Here is a 24,933-nt window from a genome sequence, read left to right as displayed (position 1 = left end):
AAGCAATGTGTTGGCATGGAAGCCCACCAAGGCTTCAGTAGTCTGTATCTAAACCTACAAATGGTAATGTGGACATCTAAAGCAGCCGTGGTGTAGTGGTGGGCACCTACAACCTCAGCGACTGAGTTCCAGACCAGACCCTACCTCAAGGAAAAGAGAGAGGTTGACTAAGGGGTTGAAGGGACTCCTTGAGCTTGTTCACTGAACTCCCCCTGGTATGCCTAACTCCACCTTCTAAGCACTGGAATTTCAGCTGTGCACCACCACCCCCGACAGGAGGTTGGTTTTCAAGTGCATACAGACTGGGTTTCTCTGCACCAGGCCAAGAGCAGAGACAGATATGGAGTTGGTCCTGCCCTTAAAGGCTGAGGGGGACACTGGAGTCTGTGATGCCTGGCTATACATGTCAAGAAGCTCTCACGCTGCTCCTTGAACACTGTATCCTGGACCAGCAACTGCCTGCCAGTCTCCAGAGAGGCAAGAAGGGAGGAGGGGGGGAGAAGGAAGAGGAGGAGGAGGAGAAGGAAGACAAGAAGGAGGATGAGGAGGACGAGGAGGACGAGGAGGATGAGGATGAGGAGGCCTGGTTTCCCCAGCCAGCTCATCCCTCTCCCTGAGATCACCTCTGTTTCTGGATGCTTGAAGGTGAGCTGCAGATGGAGCCACTCAAGTTACCTGGGCATTGACTCTCCTGAAGGCTCAGGGGACAGATTTCCTATAAGCCTTTTCCCCAGCCTCTCCCAACCCTGCAGCCCCAAAACCTGGACTCCGGTTCAAAGGTAACTAGGGTCCCGGGGAAGCCTGGCAGCTTCTGAGCTACTGTTCCCACAGTCCTCTGCTCTGAGGCCGGCCATCTTGTGCCCCGCTCATGGCCCTCTATACTCTCTGGGGCATACCACCCTCTGACCTCCTTCTTCTGCTGGTCCTTCCCCTGCTGTGCTCTCAGCCCTCCTGCTCACATGCTCTTGCCCTGAGAGTAGCTTCCCTCTGGAACCTTTCCAGACCTGTTTCCTCTTCATAGCATCATCTTCGCTCTGTTCCTGGGTTTCAGCCTACATCTCTGTGCTGTGGACAAACCCATCTCCCTCTTTGGACATAGAGAAGGTGCCATGCCTCACCTGCTCCCCAAACCCCAATCCCTACGTGCACAGGACAGGTCTCTGTATGTATAGTGCCACAGTGGACAGTGGGACAGTGGTGGGTGATGGGAGAGATTCGGACAACACGGGGCACATATGACCAAAAAAAGCAATCCTCATTCTTCATCTTGAATTAAAAAAAAAAAAAAAAGATTTATTTATTTTATGTAAGTACACTGTAGCTGACTTCAGATGCACCAGAAGAGGGCATCAGATCCCATTACAGATGGTTGTGAGCCACCATGTGGTTGCTGGGAATTGAACTCAGGACCTCTGGAAGAGCAAGCAGTCAGTGCTCTTAACCTCTGAGCCATCTCTCCAGTCCCATTTTGAATTTTTTATTATTGTGTTTACCTATCTATGTGTTTGTGGTGTGTCCATGTGTGCATGAGGGCATGCGTGTGGCAAGCAGGGGACAACTCGCAGGAATCCATCCACTCTTCCACCATGTGAGTTGCGAGGATTGAACGTAGGTGGTCAGCTTGGTGGCAAACGGCTTCACCCTCTCAGCCATCTCGAAAGCCCGCTAAGGATTTGCAGGCTGCGTCTCAACTGAGGTCAACTCAGTTGACTTGGGTTAAGTGGATGCCGTCCTTGTTCTGTCTTTGAATATCAGATAAATGAGTTGACTTAAAATTTTGTTCATTTGTACTTTCATGTCACCTGCGCTTTTCCCTGCCTTCTACCCATGGCCCTGCCCAGCTGGCAGGAGGAAGGTCAGCAAAGCTGCTGATAAGAGGCGTATAAAGAGGGCTCGGTTCATGGCAAGGGGACAGTGGTCTACTCTCTCCACAACATGTTGCGCTTCCTGGTGTTTGCTTCCCTGGTCCTGTGTGGTAAGTGGATCATTTGGCCCAAGTTCTGAGGGAGGTGGACTTGAGCAGGGAGGATCATAAAGTCTCTACGCCCTGGCTGGCTTTCTATCTCAGAGGAAGGCAGAAAGCTGTGTCTGTCAGCCTAGCAAAAGCCTTACTCTCCTTGAGCAAAGGACAGGCGCTGAGGCGCACTGCCTGGCCTTGCAGGAGGTTGAGTCAAGAGGCAGAGAAGGAGCCCCTTGGGAGTTCCCCACCAGCCCTCTTGGCTGCAAGATGCCCAGACACTGCTTGATTGGATGCACACTGCTCCTGGAGAATCCTCCTGAAGCCCGGGAGGGGTTTCCTTCAGCTGAGCGGTGGCCTTGAGTGGGGGTGAGCCTAGGCACCAGTGGACCCTAGCTTAGTGGTTTGGGCAGGACTTTCATGGCAAGGGAAAATGACACCCCAGACACTTCAGACACCCCAGAGGAAAAGAAAGCACTCTGAGGCACTGTTTTCAAAAGAAGCAAAAGGGGCACAGATGACTCAGAACTGGCCCCTCAGTGTTTTGGGGGAGAGCAGTAAATCTGCAGACAAAGCTAACAGTCTTCACAGTGTAGCTGCCTCGCCCCACCCCCCACCCGGCCAGACCCACGCTTAGTCATCACTCGCTCTCTGCCCCACAAAGGACACAGTACCGAGGACGTTCCGGAAACTGACGCCCGCGTGGTTGGAGGGGCTGAAGCCCGGAGGAACTCTTGGCCGTCTCAGGTGGGTGTTGCTCTAGCCCAGGCTTTTACCCAAACAAAAGATGCTGTGCATCACACACCCCCAAAAATGTATTTTAGGTGTATATGTGTTTTTACCAGCAGGCAGCTCACTTGCTGTCTAATTCTAGATTTTAACCATGTGTGGAACAAGACTGAGGTGGGAGTCTAAATACAAAATGATTGGGGGCGGGGGATGAATTTATATACCAGTCTTGTGGTCATAGACTCTCAAACGTGTGTGTGTGTGTGTGTGTGTGTGTGAGAGAGAGAGAGAGAGAGAGAGAGAGAGAGAGAGAGAGAGAGAGAGACAGAGAGAGAGAGATAGAGAGAGAGAGAGACACACACAGAGAGAGACACAGAGACACAGAGACACAGACAAAGTGCCAGACTGCCACAGCACAGAAGGTTGCTAACCTTCCACCATGTTTGTGGCGTGGCCTTTCATGTTTCTGCCGCTCCGCTGTATGCTGCATACCATGCTGGTGCCAACCCCTCACCCGCCTCACTGAACTCCCCAAGCTTCTGGGTCACTCTCCGGTCTGCACCTCCCGCCTCACCAGAGAGTGCTGGGAACCCCAGATGCTTTCCACAGCATCCAGGCTTTTGTTTGTTGTTTGCTGACAGGGTCTTGCCAGGCAGCCCTGGCTGGCCTGGAACTGGCTAGGCAGACCAGGCTGCTGCTGCTGAACACACAGGCGCTGCTGCCTCTGCCTCCCAAGTGCTGAGAGGAACACACCAGGTTCTTACATGGGTCTCAAGAATTCAAACTCAGGACGTTGGGTTTGCATCGCCAACGATTTCACCTGTGACTCAAACTCTGTTCCTTCATTCGATGGTCCGAGGACTTAAATCCAGAACCTTGGTCACGTCTGGAAAACGCTTTTTCTCTGCGTTACATCCTCACCCCACAAACTGCTTTTGTTATTCCTGTGACGGCTATGTGCCAGGTGGATCCCAGAGGCTCCACATACCCTAAACCATACCTGCATCCACCTGTCCATAGCATGTGTCCCAGATGGCACAATCACACATGGGCACCATGTTCCTTTGGCTATGTTGGCGCATTCTTATCACGGCAGTTGGGCTTGGCTCTGTGCAGATAAAGCAGGAACATCGGCTGCTCGACAGCCACACTTCCAGACGCATCTGTGCAAGTTCAGTTAAACTCAACTTACATCAGTTTGAGCCCCAATATTCAGTAGTTCTATTGTATAATATGAGAAAACACAAACTGATTTAAAAAAAAAAAAAAAAAGAATTTTCCACTGTCAGTTCCAAGTACTCCCTGAGGTGAGAGGCCAGGGTATTTCTTGTGTGTGTTTCAAGACAGGGTTTTCCTGTGTAGCCATGGCTATTCTGGAACTCACTCTGTAGACCAGGCTGGCCTCGAATTTTGAGAGATTCAAACCAGCACTGCCTCCTGAGTGCTGGGATTAAAGGTGTGTGCAGCCACTGCCCAGCAAGGGTATTTCTTGAAGACACTGAGGAGAGGACCCTGGAGCCCTTACAAACTTTGTAAGGCTTCAGTGATGGCACGATGCCTTGGTTACCTTTGGAGAGGAGCTGATAAAAGCACATGAGTTCTAAGCCCAGGGCAACAACAACCTGTTGGAAAGATGCTGAAGGCACTGTGTGCGCCCTCACTTTCCCACAAGTGTAGCAAATGTCATCAAGGCCTTCTCTAGCAACGCACTCAGCAGAGCCACTGCGGGCAGAGGGGCGGAGCAATCGGCAGAGGGGCGGAGCAATTGGCAGAGGGGCAGAGCAATCGGCCGGGACGGGGCGATTGGTTTGCTATCCCTGGCCCAGAAAGTTAGAGAATGTTTTAAGTGGCATCAGAAAGTTTAGACGGTGACACCAACCCACCCTCGCTTTCTTCCTTCTCGACTAGATTTCCCTCCAGTACCAGTATGGAGGATCATGGCACCACACCTGTGGAGGCACCCTCATCCGAAGCAACTGGGTGATGACCGCTGCTCACTGTGTGGACAGGTGAGGAAAACAGCCGGGTTCCTGAGCCCACGGGAGGAAGCGACTAAGCCTTCTGGAAGAATACATAGCTTGAGCTTCCCAGGGCAGTGGGCCACGGCTGAGCCTGTTTGTGTCTGGTTGACATTTGCGGGGACAGTATAGAGAAAGCGCAAGTTGTGCGGGCGCATGTGCACGCACATGTGCAACCTGTAAGTTACCTCTGGTTAGCTTAATAAACTGAAAATGTCCAGCTGACTGTCTATTTACTGCCGCCTCGGCTGCTAACTTCAGGGAATGAGAGCGCTTGTCCTGCCTCACCTTCAACCCCGTTTTGTTCTCTGTCTAGGCTTGAGAATCTCAGTTCCCACCCCAGGGTTAAACTGCTAGTCCGTTCTCACACTTTCCTCTCAGTGGGAAAGGAGGTCCCTCAAGCTTCCCTCTCTCTCCAGCCCCATGACTTATCGAGTGGTTGTCGGAGAGCACAACCTGAGCCAGAATGACGGCACCGAGCAGTATGTGAACGTGCAGAAGATTGTGTCACACCCCTACTGGAACAAGAACAACGTGGTTGCAGGGTAAGTGGGGGTGGGGGGTGGGGGTGTGTGGGGGGTGGTGTGTGTGTGTGTAAGCTGGCTGAGGGCTGGGGTGGGGCTGCCTGGCCACCGGATCTGTCTCCTTCACTTGCTCTCCACCGGACAGAGGGATTGGCTGAAACTTCATCTATGGCTTTTGTACTCTGGATTGTTGAGTAGTGGGTTGCACCCGGGAGAGAGCCCCGTGTCCTGCAAAAGAACACGTGCTGGATTCTCACCCAGGACCAGGAGCACACGGACTGGGGAGGTCTTGAGAGCACAGGAAGATTTCCCAGTTGGTCTCATGTGGGTGTGTCTGCTCAACTGGACCCCATGAGGGCTTCTCTCTGTTTAATGTCTCTGTTTTTCTGGGGATGGAAATTTGGTTTAGTTTTGTTTTTTATTTATTTTTTAAAAAGATTATTTATTTATTTGTTTATTTTGTGTCCGCGAGTACACTGTTGCAGTCTTCAGACACACCAGAAGAGGGCATCAGATCTCATTACAGATGGTTGTGAGCCACCATGTGGTTGCTGGGAATTGAACTCAGGACCTCAGGAAGAGCAGTCAGTGCTCTTACCCGCTGAACCAACTCTCCAGCCCTAGTTTTGGTTTTTTGAGACAGGCTCTTATGTAACTCAAGCTGGACAAGAACTCACAGTATAGTGGAGGCCACTAGCCTGCCACCCAAGTTTTGGGATTCTAGGAATACACCATCATCTGACGTCACTCGGAACATTCTGGAACTTTCTGGGCTAGTGAGAGCAAACAGTCATTAATCACTTTATGAATTATACTTCATCTGGACAAAGAAATTTTGTTTGTTTTTGATTGGGCTTTGGTGTTGGAGAAGAAGCCCAGGCCCTTCAACATAGCAGGAGGATCAGGAGTTCAAAGTCATTATCAACTACATGGTTAGAATAAAAAGATAGCCTGGGCTCAAAAATACCTAACCCCTTGTCTGAATAAATAAAATAAAATAATAAGGCAAGAGCTGGGGACATAATTCAGTGGAAGAGTCCCCTGTGACAAGCACTAGGAAAAAATGGTGCCCAGTGGACAAACTAGTGGTTCAAGTTTGTAATCCCAGTCTAACACTGGCCTACATGTGTGAGACCCTGAGTTTAATGCTCCCACCACAGAAGAATAAAAAGGTGTTCTATTCTTTAGAGTGCATAGGGATGGATTCAAGTAATTGGTATAATTCTGACAGATGTCTCAGAATCTTATCTGTTTGAGAACTCTAGCAGAGCTCTGCTTTTTTTTTTTTTTTTTTTAAATGGGTTTGGCTCTGTTCACCAAAGCAGAGCCAGCCTGCAATTCCAACATTCTACCAGAAGATGCTGCTGTTGCACATCTAATGTCCAGCAGCTCAACTGCTTCCACGTTTGCCTCCTGTGTGTGTGTGTGTGTGTGTGTGTGTGTGTGTGTGTGAATAAATCATCATATTGCCTAGAGCTGGAGTTACAGGCACCTGATATGGGTGCTTGGAACTGAACTTGGGTCCTCTGAATGGCAGACCTTACCAGGTGAGTGAGCCGCCATCTTTCCTCCTGCAGCTATGACATCGCCCTGCTGCGCTTGGCCAAGAGTGTTACACTCAATAACTATGTCCAGCTGGGTGTTCTGCCCCGGGAGGGAACCATCCTGGCTAACAACTCTCCCTGCTACATCACAGGCTGGGGAAGAACCAGAAGTAAGTCATCCACACTCCCCCCACCCCCACCCCCAACACCCCCCACCCCCACCCCCCACCACTGAAGTTTGGTGAAATGGCTAGGTGTCTAGGGCATCTTCTTCTGTGGTCCTAGGCAGTATAGCCTGAGACCTATGACCTAGGGAACCAAAGATCAAGTCTCCGATACATTAAAGGAGGAGGACATGAGATAGTTGAGTCAGAGGTCCCTGACCTTGCTTTGGTGGTCGCTGCACCTCTGCAGACTGAATCAGAGTAAACACACTGGGTGGCCATAGATGCAGGTACAAGACACAGGAGAGGTCTCTGCTGTCCTCACATCACCATGGGATGGTTCCAGGGGATGAGCTGGTAGGGCTGGGGACAGAGCAGGACAGGAAGGTGGGAATGTAAGTGTCACTGAGAAGACACGAGGCAGGGATGTCACCAGACATTGCTTTGAGGACTCCAAGAAGCCAGATCAAGTTTCCATTATCCCTCACAAGCTCTTCTTAAAAATAGTTTGTTTTGCCGGGCGGTGGTGGCGCACGCCTTTGATCCCAGCACTTGGGAGGCAGAGGCAGGAGGATTTCTGAGTTCAAGGCCAGCCTGGTCTACAAAGTGAGTTCCAGGACAGCCAGGGCTATACAGAGAAACCCTGTCTCGAAAGAAACAAACAAAGGAAAACAACAACAACAACAACAAAAAACAAACAAAAAAAGTTCGTTTTTATCGTTTTTAACTATGTGTACGTGTGTGCATCTTTGTGTGTGTGAAGTGCGGGGTCTGCAGGGTTAAGAACATGGCTGCTAGGAACTGAGCTCAGGTCCTCTGCAGGAGCAGTAAGCGCTCTTAATTGCTGAGCCATCTCTCCAGCCCCTGAACTAAATAAACGCTTATGAAGCAGAAAAAGCCTATGAAGCAGAAAAAGCCGGCAGTGGTGCTGACCTCTGACCCCAGCACTCGGGATCAAAGCAGGGGGATCTTAAGGCCAGTTGGTCCTATGTAGTGAGTTCCAGGACAGCTATGGCTACGTAGTGAGACCCTGTCTCAAGAAGAAGAGGAGAAGGAAGAGGAGGAGGAGGAGGAGGAGCACAAGGAGGAGGAGGAGGAGGTAAGAGGAGGAAGAAAAAGAAGAGGGGGAAGAGAGGAGGAAGAGGAAGGGACGGAAATAAGATACTGCTGCCTGAGGTGCTGAAATAGGGAGTCTGGGAGTTTAAGGCCAGCCTGGCATTATAATGAGGCCCCCATCCCTCAAAAAAAAAAGGAAAGGAAGAGAGGCAGGAGGGAGGGAGGGAGGGAGGGAGGGAGGGAGGGAGGGAGGGAGGGAGGAAGGACCGGATGGCTACAATGCCTCTTCTGGTCTGCAGTTTTGTGGGGCTTCTACTGTAAGCAGCACAGCAGGCAGAATTGTTGTGGAGACCATGCTATGGGTGAAAACAAGCAATTGCAGGCCTGGGGTTGAGGGCCTGGGAACAGTGAAGCTGTGGCTACCACCCACAGAGGAGAGAGGGGGACCCATGACCTGCAACAAGCTGGCAGAAGCTGGACCCACATTCAGGTCAGGAGATCTTGGGAAGTTTTCCCTGCACTGACTTCCAATGTGATGTCCCATTCAGCCAATGGGGAGCTGGCCCAGACCCTGCAGCAGGCATACCTGCCCAGCGTGTCCTATAGCATCTGCTCCAGCTCCTCTTACTGGGGCTCCTCTGTGAAGAATACCATGGTGTGCGCTGGTGGAGATGGAGTCCGCTCTGGATGCCAGGTAAGTGTATGCAGGGGTGAGCCCCAGGGGCCTCCACTGGTCACCCCGCCTTTTACACTCTGTCTGTTCCTCACCTGCTCTTGTGCCGGTGGACAGACTCAGCTTCCTACTCTATCACAGAACCTCCAAGTGGGAGGGGACATGAGAGTTCCTCGCTCAATATCAGTATTTCAAAAGCTGCAGTGTGTCCTAGCCTGCCTGTACCTCCTTGTGTATTTTTTAGTAGTTGCTTGTGACCTATATTCTTTTAATGGTAGCAAGGGGCCCGGCCTTTGGGGACCGAGGCAGTTAACTGTATGGCAGGTGGTCTCAGCCCCATCAGTCCCTTTTGTTACACTGTACCACTGTTGCACTTTACCCTGGTGATCTTGGGGGGGGGGGGGTTGTGCAGGTGGGAACAGCAGAGGAGCCAGTACTGAGCAATCTTATAATCTTTCTTATGCAGTACACAGGCTTCTCTATTTAGACATGACCAAGCCACAGTAAACACATTACAGGTTGCTCCGAGCAGTTCAGCCTGTGCATGTGGTGTGTCTCTCTCACACAGGAAACTGTGGGGGAGGGGTGCTGGGATACAGAGATGGCAAATGAAGGAGCCAGGAGCATCGAGGCAGGCAGGCGTTGTAACATCCTGGCTAAAAGTTTTGATAAAGGCAGACTGGCATGGAAGCCACCACCTCCCTCTGCTGCAGCCAGGAAAGTTACCCTTCTGGGAGACAGGGAAACCTGCAGGGAGTCCCAAAGGTTAAGTAGAAATAAATGGAGTGAAAAGGAGGTAAAGTCATTCAAAAGAAGGGAACCGCACAGAGGAAGCACTTGAGGCTGAGAAGGCCCAGGGACTGCTCTTTCCCTTCAGCTAGGACGGAGCTGGGATCAGAAGCTCACGAGCCATATCCAGCCTACTGCCTGGTTCTGCATGGACCATGAGCTACTGACGAAGGTTATAACCTTTGGAAATGGTTGTTGTTGTTATTGTTGTTTTAAGAATCAGAAGGATAGCATTTCAGCTGGGAGGCACATGACATAGCATAAAGCTCTGGGGTTCCATCATTGGCGTTCCATGGATGGAGTTCCCTGAGACATAGAGGTGCATACCTCTAACCCCTGGGGAGGCAGAGGACAGAGGCAGGCTCAGAACAGCAAGGTTATCTTGGGCTACAAAGCCAGTTGCAAGGCCAGCCTGGGATACCCGCGGTATCATCTTGAAAACAGAAAGGGAAAAAAAAAAAAAAATCAAACGGACAGAGCTTGGGAGAGAAAGCCAGGTGAGGAACCCTCAAGAACAAATCGGATTCTGACCCCAAGGAAAATTGCAGAGTAATGAAAGAGGAGTGGGTTGTTGGGGAAGTTCCACAAGAAATAAACGCTTGAATTCTTCAGGGCTGGGTGGAAGAGAGAAAACATACCCAGACCCAAGAAAGGGCGGTAACAGGCAATAAGGACTTGCAAAACCTGAGGAAGACCCGCAGGTCATCCCATAGCCGGGGGTTTTGATGAACGAGCTCTGTGGCTACTAAGTGGCTAATCTGGTTACTGTCGTGGCAAGGATGTCTGTAGAAGGTGGGGACAGTCACACAAGGGCAGGTAAGGGTAAGAAGGCATTTGTCAGGTACCCTTGGATGAGGGGAGAGGTACATAAAAATCTGGTGACATTAGAAACAGAAGTCACAGACAGGTGGGTCTTTAATGGGGAAGAAAATCCAGGGTAACAATAGGCAGAGAAGATTTATTGGAGGGCGAAGAGGGCAGATAATGGATGGACCATGATCCTAGTAAAGAAGGGAGAGCTGGAAGCCAGAGGCCAGCCAGCTGGACACGGCTTTAACTGGGGGTGGGGGACGATGGGGGTGTTCCCTGACCGCGGGCAGGTTTGCAAACTGGGCAGCCGCAAGTTGGCAGGTGTTCTATTTTATTGCTTCTGGTTACTCATGAACTAGGAAATCAACTTGACTGCAAAAAAAAAGGAAAGTGCAAAGGTTGTGCAAGCGCGGATAGCTACGGTGAACAGGAAGGGTCACCCTTCGAGAGGGCGAGCTTGGCATACGCTTCACTCACATTTCCTAGGATAACTAACATGAACCGGAAAGGGTTACCCTTCAAGACAGAGAGCTCGGAATCGGCTCCACTCACTCTTCCCAGGGTAACTCATGTGAACCAGAAATGGTTATCTTTTGAGCCCTCGAGTTTGGCATATGCTTCGCTCACGCACTCTTCCTAGGATAACTAAGGAGATGTGAACCGGAAAGGGTTCTCCTTTTGAGACTGCGAGCTTGGCCTTGGGGTACACTTCCGCTCACTGTTCCTCCGTAGTCCTAGTTAAAGGGGATGGGTCAACTCCAGGCTGGGTTGTCTGCTTCACTGGCCACAGCTCAGGAATGCGGCTTGATTGCAAGATCCCAGCGTTGTGGAAGAGGAAGAGAAGTTAGCCCCAGGCCTGCGCGGGTCACAGCAGGACAGAAGGAGCAAAGGGATTTTTGTGAAACCAAAGAACTACAGGAAGTAAAGGAGCTGCTGCTTTTGCAATTTTCCTTGTTAAAATTTATAGACGCTAGGATGCTGGGCGTGGTCACTTTAATCCCAGCATTTTGGAGGCAGAGGCAGGTGGACGTTAGGGTTCGAGGCCAACCTGGTCTACTTAGTGAATTTCAGGCCAGCCAAGGGGTACAAGGTAAGACCCTGTCTCGAAATGAAAACAATTAATAATAGTAATAATAATACCTTAAGAGACAACAGGTAGACAGACAGGCAGTCTAATGCATAGTACAACCTTCTCTGGGTCTTCAGCAGCCAGCCACCCCTGTAGACCTCAAGTCTAGCCTTCCTGACCATATTCACACATCTCTGCTTTAGAAAGGCCTTCTATTCTGGCAAAAGAGAGAGAGATTTTATTTCTCCAAACTGATAAGTCTTTGAAACAAACGTGTTTCCGAATCCTTTCATACTGGAGATTCCCCCCAGATAGTGGGCCTGAGGTCTTTGGAGTCCTAAGTGAGCCCAGTTCTCCTCAGGTAGGATTCAATGGGTCTCAGTCTATACATCTACACTGGGTTCTTCCCCACCTTCCCCTTCTGACCCAACTCTTCAGCCACACACACACACACACACACACACACACACACACACACTGTCTCTCCCAGCTTCCCTCTCATGTCAATTAGCATATTGCAATACTATTATACAGACTCAGTTCTCTTCCGTTCCATTAACTCTGAAATACTCTCAAAACATTAGTGGTGGGGCATGGGGGGTGGAGCGATGGCTTGCACGGCAGCTCGACCTTCCCTAATTTCAGTTCCAAGGGATCTGGCACCCTCTTCTGACCTTTGTGGACACCAGACATGCACACGGTACACAGATATACAAATAGGCAAAACATTCACGCACACAGTGTAAATCTTGGTTTCCCTTCTCCCTTAGTTTGTTAGGATACGGGTAGGAGTGGTTTCGGTCTCTTTGCTTGAAGACAGTCATCTGAAGAGTTACCCTTTCCTAAGTAGTTGGGTTACAATGAGTTCTTTAAGGAATTAAGAATTCGCTGCAGTTGAACTCTTTGGCCGCTTTCACCGGTTCTTCTTTTTTGTATGTGTTTATATGTGTGTGCAAGTGTAGGCATCGGGTCTCGCCATACAGCCCTGGCTATCCTGGAACTCACTCTGTATAGCGGGCTGGCCTCCAATGCATAGAGATCGGCCTGCCTCTGCCTCCTGAGTGCTGGGACTAAATGTGCACGCCACCATAGACCAACTTCTAATGTCATTCTTCGGGTGTTGTCAACCTTTATTCTTGAGCCAAGGTCTCTTACCGTCCTGTAAGCCACAGAAGAAGCTAGGATCCAGGATCTGCCTGTCTCTGCCTCCCAACACTGAGCCTACAAGGGAACAATACTATCCAGGAATTTTTACTTTAAAATCTGGGTTCTGAGGATCAATTTCAGGCCTCTGTGCTTGCTTTAAACTGAGCTGTCACCTCAAACTCCTCTTCTTTTTAAGTTCAATTAAAAAAAAAAAGATGTATTTATTTATTTTATGTATATGAGTACACTGTAGCTATACAGATGGTTATGAGCCATCATGTGGTTGCTGGGAATTGAATTTAGGACCTCTGCTCGCTCTAGCCCTACCCTCTCTGGCCCAAAGATCTATTTATTGTTATATGTAAGTACACTGTAGTTGTCTTCAGACACACCAGAAGAGGGCATCAGATCTCATTACAGATGGTTGTGAGCCACCATGTGGTTGCTGGGATTTGAACTCAGGACCTTTGGAAGAACAGTCAATGCTCTTAACCACTGAGCCATCTCTCCAGCCCTTAAATTTAATTTTTATTGATGCTGGGCATATTCCTCATGTCGGCAAATGAGACTATGTGTGAATAGACTATGTGTGAATTCATTGCATTAACACAGTTCCCTCTCCAGAGGGCACCACTTTCAGCTAATCTTTTTTTTGCTTAGAAACTCTCTATGTAGCTCAAACTGGTCTGGAACTCACAGACTTCTAAATTCTAGGATCACAGGCATGGGCTATGTTATGTCCAGCCCAGATGATCATTTGAGATCTGTCTCCATATTGTAAATATATTAACATATAATTTACACAAACTCACATTGCACACACACTTTGGGGCTACAGAGATGGCTCAGCCATGAAGTGTTTCCTGCTATCCCAGAGAGCCAGAGTTCAGTTCCCAGCACCTACATCAGGCTGCTTACAAGCTACCAGCTCCTGTAACTCCAGACCCAGAGGATCAGACTTTCTTTGGCCTCTTCAGGCACATACACCAAATTAAAAATTAAAAATTAAATTAGCCAGGTATGGAGGTTCATGCCTCAAAAAATTTTTTTAATTAAAAGTAAATGTGGCATTGTGGGTGTGCCTGGCACCAGCAGAGGCCGGAGAAGGGCATAGATCCCCTTGACCCAGAATTAAGACAGTTGGAACCCGCCATGTGGGTGCTGGGAACAGAACCTGGATTCTCTGCAAGACCTTAACTACTGGATCAACTCTCCAGGCCCCTCAAGGCCCTGTCTAAAGAAAGAGCGAGATGGGAGAGAAAAGAAGAGAAGGAGGGGGAAGTGGCAAACGCGTGTGCTTAGCCTGTGTGAAGCCATGGGGTTAGGTTTCTAGCCTCACCATAGCAATAGCAGCAAGCATTGCAGCCTGCCCATCCCCAGGAGGCTGACCCAGTTCAGTTCCAGAACCCATGATGGAAGGAGAGAGGCAACTCCTGAAAGTTGTCTCCTGAAACCTGCCCTGCAGGAGGAGCAGCAGAGATCTAAAACTGTGCAGCCCACCCCACGCAGCCACGAGAGCCACTTCAGACCTCCATTCCCTTTGCATCCACACATTCCAAGTCTCTCCTTCCTTTCCAAACACACGTCCTTCACAGCCCTGCAGTGCTCATTCATGCCCTGCCTTGGGTTATGGTTCCAGGATTTGTTTTAGTCTCCCCCACACTACAAATTATGTGGTTTTCTTCCTACTATATTTCTTCTCCACAAGGGTGCACAGAACTTTAAATTCAACCATCCTCCCTCCCTCCCTCCCTCCCTCCCTCCCTCCCTCCCTCCCTCCCTCCCTCCCTTCCTTTGAGTGTGTCTGTGTACCCAGATGCACAAGTGGGAAGGGAGTAAGCTGCATTTTTCAAATTCTGTTGTTCTTCCCCGGCAGGGTGATTCTGGGGGACCCCTCCACTGCATGGTGAACGGTCAGTATGCTGTCCACGGAGTGACCAGCTTTGTGTCCAGCATGGGCTGTAATGTCGCCAGGAAGCCCACCGTCTTCACCAGAGTCTCTGCTTACATTTCCTGGATGAATAATGTGAGTCCTTTAAAATGATGGGTTGAAATTCTCTGGCGATCCAGGCGCTGGCTGGGTTGGACAGGAAACCCCAGGCTGGATATACTCTTCCTGGGCCCCTTCTCCCCCTCCACAGAGGCTCTTCCATGACAGCACAGCCAGGCAGAGCTCCCTTCACAAGGGTCAGGAGCACACCTCACACGGCAGCTTACAGTTCATTCTATTCAGAACCAAGCACATGCTCTCCTGAGTCAAAGCCAAGGGAAGGTTGGCTCCAGAAAGGCCTGACCCTATCACCCGACTCTCCCTTAAGCTCCTCCCCATTTTCACTTGTGAAAAATGTCTTTCCACCTTAAAGTTGTACGGAAGAGTCGGGTAAGGCCGCCTGGCTTGTTCTAGTAGTTGAGCCACATGAGACATGTCACAGATGTCACGGTGCCTTCCGGCCATCAGACACATAATGGATGTCCTTGGTCCATTGCTTGTCTTGGCAAACACTGATCTTGTCGTATGAAAACTACTCTCTCTGTGACCATCCCATAATCCCAGCGCCACACCCAAGCAGAAACCTTGAGGAAACAAGAGGACAGGGTTACTGACTGAACGAACATGCTGTCTTTTCTTCAGGTCATTGCCTCCAACTGAGCGACTTCCGGAGTCCAGTGGCCTCCCCAAGATGGCTCTTAGCTTTGCAATGAGACCTGAAGTAAGCAAGAAGGAGTTAGAGCTGAGGTTATCGCTCAGTGGCCGAGCACTTGTCTAATATGTGCACAGCCTTGGGCTCCATCCCTAATACTGCAACAGGAGCAGGGGAATGCTGCTGGTGTCTTGGTATCTGGGGCAAAGGTGGGGGGTTAATGAAAAGCAACTCAGACTACTGAATCAGATACAGAAAGGCAAATAAAAATCAATGTGTTACCATACTGTGTGCTTGCATTTATAATTAAGCCCCCTTAAATACAGTCCTGGGACTAAGAAGGGGTTCACCGCATCCATGGCCTGGCTCTTCCTTTCTGCTCTGTATTTAGAACAAGTGCTCACTCCAAGATCCTGGATGACAGTATGCCCTAGAGATACTGGATTAGGAGGTCAGACAAAGGCAGCAGCAACAATGTAGGAGGGCCAGGGAGGAGAGAAGATACTAAGTAAAGAGGAAATGGTCGAGAGGAAGACGGGAGACCAGAAAGGAAGAGGCCAGGGTTCAGGGCTAGAGTTAAGCATGAATTGGCATTTTACGGTAGGACTAAAATAGGCAGACGGATCTGGGGCTCCAGAAACCAAACACGGCTGGGAAGCTGATAAGGCTGCTGTGCCCTGGTCAGGGCTCCCTGTGTCAAGAATGGCCCGGAAGGGAACTGAAAGGAGAAGTTCTGGCCAGTGAGAAGCAGCTTTTCCCAGCAACCACCAAAGACCAGACAAGAGGGACTTGAATAATAGACAACACAGAGGGGGGGTGGGGGTGGAGACTGGGGAGCGAGGGTGGGGTGGGGGTGGAGGTGAGGGGGCGGGGTGACTGGGGGTTGGGAGGATGGCTGAGACAGTTCATCCTGCCAGTAGTGGGGAGATACACCAGCACTGGCTGCAGTAGAGCAGGGAGTCCCCCCACCCCTCCTTAGGATCATCCACCCTTGCCTATTTGAGGAAAGGATTTCAGGACACATCAGAGTGAAGCGAACTTAGTTTATTAAGTAGAGATGCTTCAGGTCACATGCTTTCGACCTTAGCATTGGCTAAGACGGCCACACCTAAAGGGGTAACACACAGGTTCATGTGTGGGCATGGTGTCTCAAGACAGCCCCACCTAGGTGTCCTCATAATGGCCAACTACACATTTATATAACAAATGACCTTAATATATAGTGATTGTATGACCTTTTAAAGATGTAGCTTACAGTAAAGTTTAAAGGTTAAAGCTGGGCTGGAGAGATGGCTCAGCAGTTAAGAGCACTTGTTGTTCTTCTGGAGTTCAATTCCCAGCGCCCACAAGGCAGCTCACAACAACCTGCTGCTCCAGCAACACGGGATCCAACGGCCTCTTCTGGTGCCCCACTCAAACATCCATATAAAAAAATAAATAAATCTTAAGAAATAAACACAGTTTAGAAATTAAAACATACATATGACTGATTGACTTATTTTTCTTACGTGAAAGAATTTCCTTTTGTACATTAAACTGTAAGCTGGTTTTTATAAGGTTGAGGGATGAGAAACCCAGCCAGTTAACCTCTGGGCCCCCCTCTCTCTCTCTCTCCATGACTATGGGTACTCTTAGGAGTCACGTGACCACAGGTACTCTTGGGGGTCAGAGATGACATAGCACTCTGGGCCTGGAGTTCAGTGGTTCTAAGCCAATGTGGGTACTGGGAACAGAATTTAGGTCCTCTGCAAAAACAGTATACTCTCCAGCCCTGAGGATTTGATTTTATAAGTTGTGTTGAAGTTTCTGACTTCCAATCAGATTCTCAGGAGAAGGGCTTCCTTCCCTCCTCGTGATCCCTTCATTTTCTTTCTTTCCTGCTTCACTACTGTGTTAGTGAAGTTATACATCATGGCATATACTATATAGTATAACCTCAGCATCACTGTGTATACCATAACCTTTATATCACAGTGTATACTATAATCTCTGTACCACAGTATATACTATAACTTCTGCACCACAGTGTATACTATAACCTCTGTCTCACAGTGTGTACTATAACCTCTATCTCACAGTGTATACTATAACCTCTGTTTCACTGTGTATACTATAACCTCTGTTTCACTGTGTATACTATAACCTCTATATCACAGTGTATACTATAACCTTGGCACCACAGTGTATACTATAATCTCTGCATCACTGTGTATATTATAACCTAACATCAGAGTATATACCAAAACCCCTGTCTCACTATGTCTCACTATATAACCTAACATCACTGTGTATACCATAACCTTACATCACTGTGTATACTATAACTTCTACATCATTATACATACTATAACGTCCACATCACTGTGTATACTATAAGAGGCTGGACCAGAGTTAGGATGTCTAAGTTCCTGCCCTAACTCCACAACTGAAGAGTAGGGATAATCTAAGAATATTATCAGTCTTTCCTGTTATGAGAAACAGCCTTTGTTTTGGTTTGGTTTGTTGTCTCTATCAAAGGTAGCCTTAAGCCACGCCATACCATCTTGTGACATGCCTGTTTGCTCAAGCCTTACACATTTCCAAACTTCATTTTACTCTTTTCCTCAGCACCAGTGACCAGATTGTGAAGACAAACTCCTACCGATGGGCAGAGACACATCAACATTAGGATAAAAGACCGGCCATGGAAGCCATGGACTGCTGCTTGCTAGCCTGGCTCTTGGTGTAGCTTATTTTTAAGTGAGTCCAGTTGTGTGACACTCATATTATTCTCTTCAAACATTGTGGCTTGGTCTCTCCATTTACTTCAAGGGATCCTGTCAGCTTCCTGCTCTGGCACTGCCTGACCGAACACCAGTTTCTTGGGCGCTAAAGAGATTCTGAGTCAGGTATGGTAGTGCACACCTGTAATCTCGGTTCTTGGAAGGTGAGGTAGGATTGCCTGAGTTCCAGGCCAGCATGGGCTACAGGTGAGGCCCTGTCTTAAGCACACGTTAAGAAAGACAAGAGTGTCTTAGAAGGTTACAGTCAGGGCACTCTGCTGCAGTTCTGAGAAGTCCTGGGAGTGACAGGGGCCTCAGCCATCTGCTAATGACACCCTGGCTGCCTTTTCTGTCTTCTCCTAGCATCTCAGCAAGACCAATATTCTCAAGATTTCTCCACTCTCTTCTATGCTATATGAAGTCCTTCCATTTTCTTTTTTTTTTTTTTTATTTCTGTCCTTCCATTTTCTTAATCTGCCTCTCCCAGACCACCACCAAAGCTAACATACACTCCCTAAGCACCTATTGCTTAAAAAGCTTGTATCCATCTCTTATTTTTTTTACCAAAGATTTTATTTATTTCATGTATGTGAGTACACTGTCACTGTCTTCAGACACACCAGAAGAGGGCATCGGATCCCATTACAGATGTTTGTGAGCCACCACGTGGGCGCTGAGAATTGAACCCAGGACCTCTGGGAGAGCAGTCAGTGTTCTTAACCATTGAGCCATCTCTCCAGCCCCCACCTCTATAAATGAACTGCATACCTTACAGATCATGGGATTGCCAATCTACCTCCAAAGTAAGCGCCTGGAGATCAGAGTCGTCTTTCCTGCCTGGCTTCCTGGTGTATGCCTGGTACACCGCTGACCTTTAGTGCATCGTCTGTTTAGATGAAAGAAACAGAAAACAAAAGCAGGCAGTTTTGTGGCAGACCTCCAGCTTCTTTCTGCCTTCTCCCACAGGAAGCCTGTTGTGACCTCTTTCTTTCCTTGAGGGAATTTTACCAGCTTGCTAAGATTCTGGAATAAATGTTTCCCCAAACCTAGTATCCCTATTTTCTGGCTATCCTTTCTCAGTGGTCAGGTGTAAGTTCATTGGAAGACCGGTTTCCTAGAGAAACCAGATTTGTAATCTCTGTAGCCCCACTCCAGTTTGTATAATCTGTGACTAAATTCACACTGTGTCCATATAATGCTCCATGCTTTGCCTGGAGAGTCTTGTTCTCCTCTGTCCAGTTCAGGCCTCTCCCCTCCTCTCCTCCTTAGCATATTATGAATGGCACCCTGTCTCCTGAGGACCCCATCTCTCCAGTCTTTCTCCCCTTCCAATCCAGATCTGGATTATGCTCACCTTCTGCACTCTGTCCCCACAATTCCCAGGCTTAGAACTGGTTAAGCTGCCATCCAGGCTGAGCCATGGTCACTCAGCATCAATACCCTGCAGCTGGTAGGTGGTCTCTGGTCCATTAAACGTCCTCACTGGATGAAACTGGGCCTTTTGGTTTTTACTTTTTTTTTTTTCATTTCATTTCATTTTATTTTATTTATATAGAGTACACTGTAGCTGTCTTTAGACACACCAGAAGAGGGCATCAGATCCCATTACAGATGTCTATGAGCCACCATGTGGTTGCTAGGAATTGAACTCAGGACCTCTGGAAGAACAACCGGTGCTCTTAACGGCTGAGCCATCTCTCCAGCCCAAACTCAGTCTTTTGTGTCTCCTCACTTTCTAATGCTGTTCGGGTATGGAACCAATGAGTCACGGTCCACATTCAAAGAGCCCGTTCAAGGGTGGGGGCGGGGGAGGGGAGGGGAATCTTTCTCTACTGCAGGGGCAGCATTTCCAAGCTGGTTTTAAGAGTGTGTGCGCACCAAAATCCACCCTGAACAACCCGTTCTCTGCCAACTTCTCAGAACCAGCTTAGCTGCTCTCCCAGCTCCAGATGCCTCTGTGGACCCCATCCTGGTGACCAGTGGTCTTTCCAGGGAGCTGGGCAGTGAGGGGGCCCCAGTAGTTCTCTCGGGGAGCTGAACAATGATGGGGTTCCAATGGTCCTCCTGGGGATCTGGACCATGATGGGGTCCTAGTCGTCCTCCTGGGGACATGGACAGTGATGGGACCCCAATGGTCCACCTGGGGAGTTGGACAGTGATGGGGCTTCAGTGGTACACCTGGAGTATTGGGCAGTGATGGAGTCCCAAGGTCCTCCCGTGATGGCCAGTGGTGGGCTGCAGTGGTCCTCTCGGGAATCTGGGTAGTGATGGGTTTCCAATGGTCCTCGAGAGGTGGCATTGGGTGGTCCAGGCCGACCACGCCCCAGCAGGAGGCTGTAAGGGTGTGAAGGCCCGCCCTCTGAGCATCACGCAAGGCATGCTGGGAGGACGCACTTCCTCTCAGGGGCCTCTAGAAACCACAGGTCCAGGCTGCGCCCCCGCAGCCGGCAGGATGGCAGAGGGCAAGGCGGGCGGAGCGGCTGGCCTCTTCGCCAAGCAGATGCAGAAGAAGTTCAGCAGGGCCCAGGAGAAGGTAGGCAGCCTGAGGAGAAAGGGTCCTGCTGCCCCAGAACGGGCGGGGAATGGGTGTCCACGAACATTGGCCGACGTGGGAGAGAAGGGAGCAGCTGAGGAGACAGCTGTTTCGCAGGAGCCTTCGGCAACCCTCAGCCTGACCCAGAAAAGGCGACAGGAAGGAACGAATGGTGGTGGTCAACTTTGTCACAGATTTTGTCCTAGCGCAAAGGCAAGGGTGGCTGGCTGGCGTCTCTCAGGTGATGAATGAGTTGGAAGATACTTGTCCCCAAAGTAAGAGACAGCGGCTGCGGTGGCAGTGAGTCGCCCCACTTAATTTGACTTGGGGGATTCACTGAGGACCAGGACACTGCACAGTTCTCCACACTTGAGTGTTGTTTAAACTGGTGTAAACGGAGGCGGGTGGATAGAAAACGCAAGGCATCCGAGGCTATATTACTGAGTTTAAGACCAGCCTGAGCTACTCTTTACCTCGGGGTGAGCGGGGAGCTCGTGTGTCCAGTAGCCAGCCCCAGTTTCTTACATCTATTCTTTTGCCTTGATGGTGATCCACAGCCTCTGGGTGTCCTTCCCATAATTTGCCAGTCCATTCAAATGATGGGCACACGCCTTTAATCCCAGCCCTCGGGAGGCAGAGGCAGGAGGATCTCTGTGAGCTCAAGATCTGCCTGGTTTACACAGAGACTTCCAGGACAGCCTAGACTACATAGACCCTGTCTCCAAAAAAAAAAAAAAAAAAAAAAAGGGAAAATGGATTATGGAGACACTCTTCACGCTGTTTATTTTATTTGCTTGGTTGTTTTGTTTTTTTGAGACAGGGTCTTACCGTGTTGACTGGGCTGGTCTTGTATTCAAGGTGAGATCTCTAGCTAAGGTCATAGGTATGAACCCCATTCTTACCACCCTTCACATGTTTTTGAGACAGTTTCTTGTACCCCCACCCCCAAACTCACTTTGACCTTGAACTTCTGGTCTCCCGTCTCTCTCTATCTTCTGGGTTGCAAGCATGTGTCATCACATCTCTTAGATGCTGAAGGTTGTACCTACAGCTTCTGGTTGAGGAAACCAGGCACCCTGCCAACTGAGCTCCGTCCCAGCCCCTTCCCTACACACTTAAAAGGCATTGTGATGTTACCTGTCCAGAGTCTTCCTTTGCCTAGCCACCATCTACCCACACTGTAGTAGAAGAGACATGGGCTAAAAGGAGAGGGTTCATGAACTTGAGGCTGTAAAGTACCTAGCACACTTAGCAATGGAAAGATTTGTATTCCCTTGTAAAGGTGGTGCAGAGGCCATTGGAGTAGATCAAGGGCACCCAGCTCCCCCCACATGGGGTTCACATTACTGACGGGGTACAGATGTATGAGGTCCTTGGTGTAAAGGACCACAGGGGAAGGGAGGGGCTCTGTATTCTTCAGTCTTTTAAGATCGTGTGAAAGACAAGAGGAAAATAAAAGTTGTGTGCGCAGCCTTTGTTACTTTTCCTACCTGAACTTTGCCTCTCTGGAGTCTAACAAGACATCTGATAGATCTGAAGGCAGTGCTTATGGGAAGGTCTAGCTATAAATAGGGGGACTGGACAGGACAGGGAACTCACCTAGAGAAAGCTACACTGTGGCTAAAGAAACACAAGACAAAAGACAAAAAAAATAGGAACCAGAAATTTCGTGTATTGAGGGCTGGCAGGTGTGGCTCAGTGTTGGAGCAGGTACCTAGCCGCAGGCAGTCCTGGGTACCACAAAAGAAAACATTTTAAATGAAAACTGGAGCGTATCAGTTTTTTTTTTTTTTTTTTTTTTTTTTTGCTTTCTTCCTCTGGCCTTTTGTCAACGTGAGGCCTTTGGAGTCAGAGTCATCTAAGCCTCCTTGTCTCCTGTAAGCCTGGACTCCACAACTTGCCATAAATAATGTCCTGTTCTTGGCTTCAGGTCTCTCGTCTATAAAATGAGAGGACTCTGAGCTTCAGAGTCAGTTATCTCCAGAACGGGAATAGTCACACGGGTAGCAGGACAATGTTCTTCCCGTCCTGGACCCTCCCTCCATCCTGGGAGAGAGGGGTGAACTCAGGTCAGCCCAAGGAACTCGGAGGTTAATACACAAAGCAAATAGGCTTCATGTGAGACTGGGGGTTTGGGAGTTCGGGACTGGCCCAGGCAGACACTGACTTAAAGGAAAAATGGCCTGGGTAGAAGAGCTGGAGTCCCTGAGTCTTGGGAAGTTACTGAGAGCAAGACAGAGTGTTCCAGTGAAGAAGAGTTTCTGAGCTGGTCGGGGGCACTTGCCCAAATTCAGGTTCTCCCCAGGCCACGTTCCTGATGAGCCACTCCACCCTCTGTGCGACCCCAGGCCCTGCAGAGCCTCTGTGCAGGTGGTGATTGAAACGGAATCACTTTATACCCGCTCAACCTCCTCCGAAGCGGGGAAGGTCTGCTGACTGTTAAGCACAAACGGTATGGCCTTCTGGTTCTGTTTGCCAGTTCCCACCGAATGCGGCCGGAGCTGTAGGTTTACAGGATCATACATCCTCACGTTGGGTCAACTACTTTCTTATCTGTGATTTCTCTCTGGCAGACTGCTCAGTTCTCCCCAGCAAGGGCATGTTTGTTTGTTTTTTTTTGTTTTGTTTTTTTTTTAATCACTCCTATGTTGTTCTTCTCTCTGTTAACATTCATTCAACTTACATCCCCGAGAGTTTAATTTGTCAAATATTTGCAATAGATTCTTTTGTTCAGGGGGCTGAGCTAGTCCCAGGGGGAACTAAGAAATGAATAAGCTCTTGTCTGCCGGAAGGAAGCTCAGAATCCACTGTTTGCCTAAGATATGCACATCTGTGGGAACTCAGGACAGAAAGATTGGGTGGAAGGTTTTCAGGCTCCGGCTGACTTTGAAATGGGAACTGTATGTGGTCGGTAGTTCCTCCCGCCAAGCTTGAGAGAGCCTTCCAGCTGAGGAGGGTTATCGTGGGCATGGCCTGAGTCTGCCAATCACTTTAGGCTGAGCAGTGAGAAATGCAGCTGGAGCAAGCCGGGTGAGAGAGGAGCCTGGAAGAACTCCCTGTTAGGGAGAGCCTCCAGGTAGTATGTGTCTGCAAACTTTGCTCACAGATCCTGTTAGGGAGAGTCCAGGTTGCTGTCTGCAGACTTCCTTCATAGCCACTTTAGAGTCATTACACCACCGAGACAAAGGTGCAATAAACTACAACGCTATCTTTTAGTGTCTGGTTCCTGGTCACATTACCTCAATTGTCATCAACTAAACGCAGTAGGGGGTAGGGAGGTCTCCACAGGGGTCTGTAGTCATCAAGTAAATGCGCTGTGAGTTTTTTTTTTTTTTTTTTTTGAAGATGTATCCCTCCCACTCGATAGGAAAGTTAGAAGAATGAGCTGGTTAACCTGGGAACCTGTGCGAACCTGTGCATGCAGTGTTACATTCACTGCCTAACCCTTGCTTTTGCTCTCCAAGTGTCTGAGCTCTAACTAATCAGCTGCCAGGCCGGGGTGATTAGGGCAGAGTTCTCAGGCAGGATTGTGTGGACTGTGTTGTGAGCTGTCATTGAGAATTGATCAAAAAGGAGAATTTAGCCAGGTGTAGTGGCTTAACACCTGTAGTCACAGCTCTCAACCGGCTGAAACTAGAGGGTCATTGCAAGTTTGAAGATAGCCAGGGCTACAAAGTTAAGCCTGTCTCAAACATACAAATTTATCCTTTCAGTAGACATCTGTTGCATATATACACACCTTGTTCCTTCCAGGGTCTAAGAACAAACACTTCCAGTGTGAAACACAGTCACCAGTTGCTATGGCAACAAGTGATTTGGAGAGCTGAGAGATGATAGATATTTCCAAGTTATCTTTTTCACCTTTTCCGTCTAGGAAGAGTTGATGGTGGGCCTGTTGCTACACCACCCTGACCTTGCGGGATCTCATCTGATCTTGTAAGCTAAGCAGGGTCAGTCCCAGTTAGGACTTGGATCACCTGGGAACAGGTGATGATGATGATGTGTGTGTGTGCGTGTGTATAAATAAAAATATAAAATAAGGTGATGGTGGGAAGATTCTCAGCACAGCCTACAGACCCCAGGAAGCCCTGTAGCCTCGAGCCTTTAGACAGTAGGTGCCCTGGGTATTGACTCTAAATTGAGTTTTCTCTCTTCTCACTCCGCCCTTTCCCCCACCTAAGAAACATAAGTGGGCAAAGGAAGGGAGGAGTCGAGAAAAGGAAGTAAGAGCTGCCTACCACGAACAAGGTGGTTTTGCAACTTTCTGGGGAAGAACCCTGTTTGTTGTGGGGGTTGGGGGGAAGGGTGGAGCCAGGGAGGATGGGGACTGCACATCTAGGGAGGAGTGAGACCATCAAAGACAGGCCTGGCCGAAGGGAGAAGCAGCACCTGTGATTTCTAGTCAAAGAAGCAAAGGCAGACCCAGCCTAACTGGTGAGGCAGCTGGGCGTGGTGGCGCACGCCTTTAGTCTTAGCACTGGAGAGGCAGAGGCAGGTGGATCTCCATGAGTTCAAGG

At 49.2% G+C, this 24,933-nt stretch overlaps 2 protein-coding genes across 3 annotated transcripts in view; both read left to right on the top strand.

The window, feature by feature from the left end:
* Positions 1-1,908: 1,908 nt before the first annotated feature.
* Positions 1,909-15,407, top strand: Cela1 (chymotrypsin-like elastase family, member 1). The gene is made up of 8 exons (NM_033612.2): positions 1,909-1,975; positions 2,622-2,704; positions 4,595-4,695; positions 5,124-5,249; positions 6,806-6,942; positions 8,541-8,686; positions 14,356-14,505; positions 15,112-15,407. The coding sequence occupies exons 1-8, from the start codon at positions 1,936-1,938 to the stop codon at positions 15,127-15,129; spliced, it is 801 nt and encodes a 266-aa protein (NP_291090.2). The 5' UTR covers positions 1,909-1,935; the 3' UTR covers positions 15,130-15,407.
* A 4,918-nt stretch (positions 15,408-20,325) lies between these two features.
* Bin2 (bridging integrator 2) overlaps positions 20,326-24,933 on the top strand; it is a 28,422-nt gene continuing 23,814 nt past the window's right edge. For both annotated transcript variants that reach the window (NM_001368666.1, NM_001270537.2), the window contains exon 1: positions 20,326-20,416. In NM_001368666.1, the coding sequence (NP_001355595.1) occupies positions 20,336-20,416 (81 nt within the window). In that variant the 5' untranslated portion in view covers positions 20,326-20,335. The remainder of the gene's footprint in view (positions 20,417-24,933) is intronic.

Source organism: Mus musculus, chromosome 15 (genome assembly GCF_000001635.26).
Source record: "Mus musculus strain C57BL/6J chromosome 15, GRCm38.p6 C57BL/6J".
NCBI lineage: Eukaryota > Metazoa > Chordata > Mammalia > Rodentia > Muridae > Mus > Mus musculus.
The sequence above is the reverse complement of the archived record's forward strand: the minus strand, read 5'-3'. Positions and strand labels throughout refer to the sequence as shown.